This window comes from Etheostoma cragini, unplaced genomic scaffold (genome assembly GCF_013103735.1).
Source record: "Etheostoma cragini isolate CJK2018 unplaced genomic scaffold, CSU_Ecrag_1.0 ScbMSFa_2725, whole genome shotgun sequence".
Taxonomy (NCBI): domain Eukaryota; kingdom Metazoa; phylum Chordata; class Actinopteri; order Perciformes; family Percidae; genus Etheostoma; species Etheostoma cragini.
Window position 1 is genome coordinate 28,264 of NW_023266918.1, and position 1,483 is coordinate 29,746.

At 51.3% G+C, this 1,483-nt stretch overlaps 1 protein-coding gene across 1 annotated transcript; it reads left to right on the top strand.

The window, feature by feature from the left end:
* Positions 1-758: 758 nt before the first annotated feature.
* On the top strand, positions 759-1,156 carry dnph1 (2'-deoxynucleoside 5'-phosphate N-hydrolase 1; the record flags this gene model as incomplete). The annotated part of the gene is made up of 2 exons (XM_034865785.1): positions 759-915; positions 1,023-1,156. Coding segments are annotated over 2 exons (279 nt in total), but the record flags the coding sequence as incomplete, so codon positions are not given.
* Positions 1,157-1,483: the final 327 nt, after the last annotated feature.

Here is a 1,483-nt window from a genome sequence, read left to right on the forward strand (position 1 = left end):
TCCTCAGCCTGGTCCACCTGGTCTCTCCTCCTCAGCCTGGTGGACCTAGTCTCTCCTCCTCAGCCTGGTGGACCTAGTATCTCCTCCTCAGCCTGGTGGACCTAGTCTCTCCTCCTCAGCCTGGTCCATCTAGTCTCTCCTCCTCAGCCTGGTCCACCTGGTCTCTCCTCCTCAGCCTGGTGGACCTGGTCTCTCCTCCTCAGCCTGGTCCACCTAGTCTCTCCTCCTCAGCCTGGTCCACCTGGTCTCTCCTCCTCAGCCTGGTCCACCTAGTCTCTCCTCCTTAGCCTGGTCCATCTAGTCTCTCCTCCTCAGTCTGGTCCACCTAGTCTCTCCTCCTCAGCCTGGTGGACCTGGACTCTCCTCCTCAGCCTGGTGGACCTAGTCTCTCCTCCTCAGCCTGGTGGACCTGGTCTCTCCTCCTCAGTCTGGTCCACCTAGTCTCTCCTCCTCAGTCTGGTGGACCTAGTCTCTCCTCCTCAGCCTGGTGGACCTAGTCTCTCCTCCTCAGTCTGGTGGACCTAGTCTCTCCTCCTCAGTCTGGTGGACCTAGTCTCTCCTCCTCAGTCTGGTGGACCTAGTCTCTCCTCCTCATCTAAATACTGCTTTTGTGAACCAGCCGTCTGGATTCAACTGTTCTACCCTCAGCCAATCAAATGGCTCGGTCTGTGAGGAGGTGTGTCTGAGTGGTGTAGCCGTAGAGATGGCGGCCGTTCTGCACATGCTCAGTTTGTCTCTACAGAGAAGTTAACCCCTGAACTGTGTTTGTGTGTGTGTGTGTGTGTGTGTGTGTTACCTCCACAGTGATCGTTGCCGAGGTAACGCAGCCGTCTCTGGGCGTGGGCTACGAGCTCGGCCGAGCCGTCGACATGAAGAAGAAGATCCTGTGTCTCTTCAGACCGTCGTCAGGGCTATGTGAGCTCACTTCCTGTCTCGAAACCCCCCCAACGCGGCTGTTCTGCCCTGTCCCCCCACCCCCCTGCCCCCCCCCCGGTGACTGACCTTGTTTCTTCCGGTCTCAGGTCTGTCGGCGATGATCCGCGGCGCCGAGGACGGCGAGACGTTCACCGTTAAAGATTACAGAGAAGAAGAAGTGGAGAAGGTTCTGGAAGAGTTCTTCAACAACCTGAAGATCAGCCAATAAAATAAATAATGCTGGAAACAGCGAGTTATTAACTTATTCACCCATAGACACACATTCATAATGTTAATATCTGGAATATAATGGTCAGATATCTGTTTATATATAAAAACAGAAAAGTTTTACCTTTAAAACACAAAGAATATTTCTTCTGATGAATAATAAATGAGTTCCTCTCGCGGCCGGCAGGTGGCAGAAATCACTTAAATGTAATGATTTTAAGAGAAACTTCAGTATTTAGTTGTAGATTATTATTGTGTTTGACAACATTATGGGATGGATCCCTACAGAGATAGATAGATAGATAGATAGATAGATAGATAGATAGATAGATAGATAGAT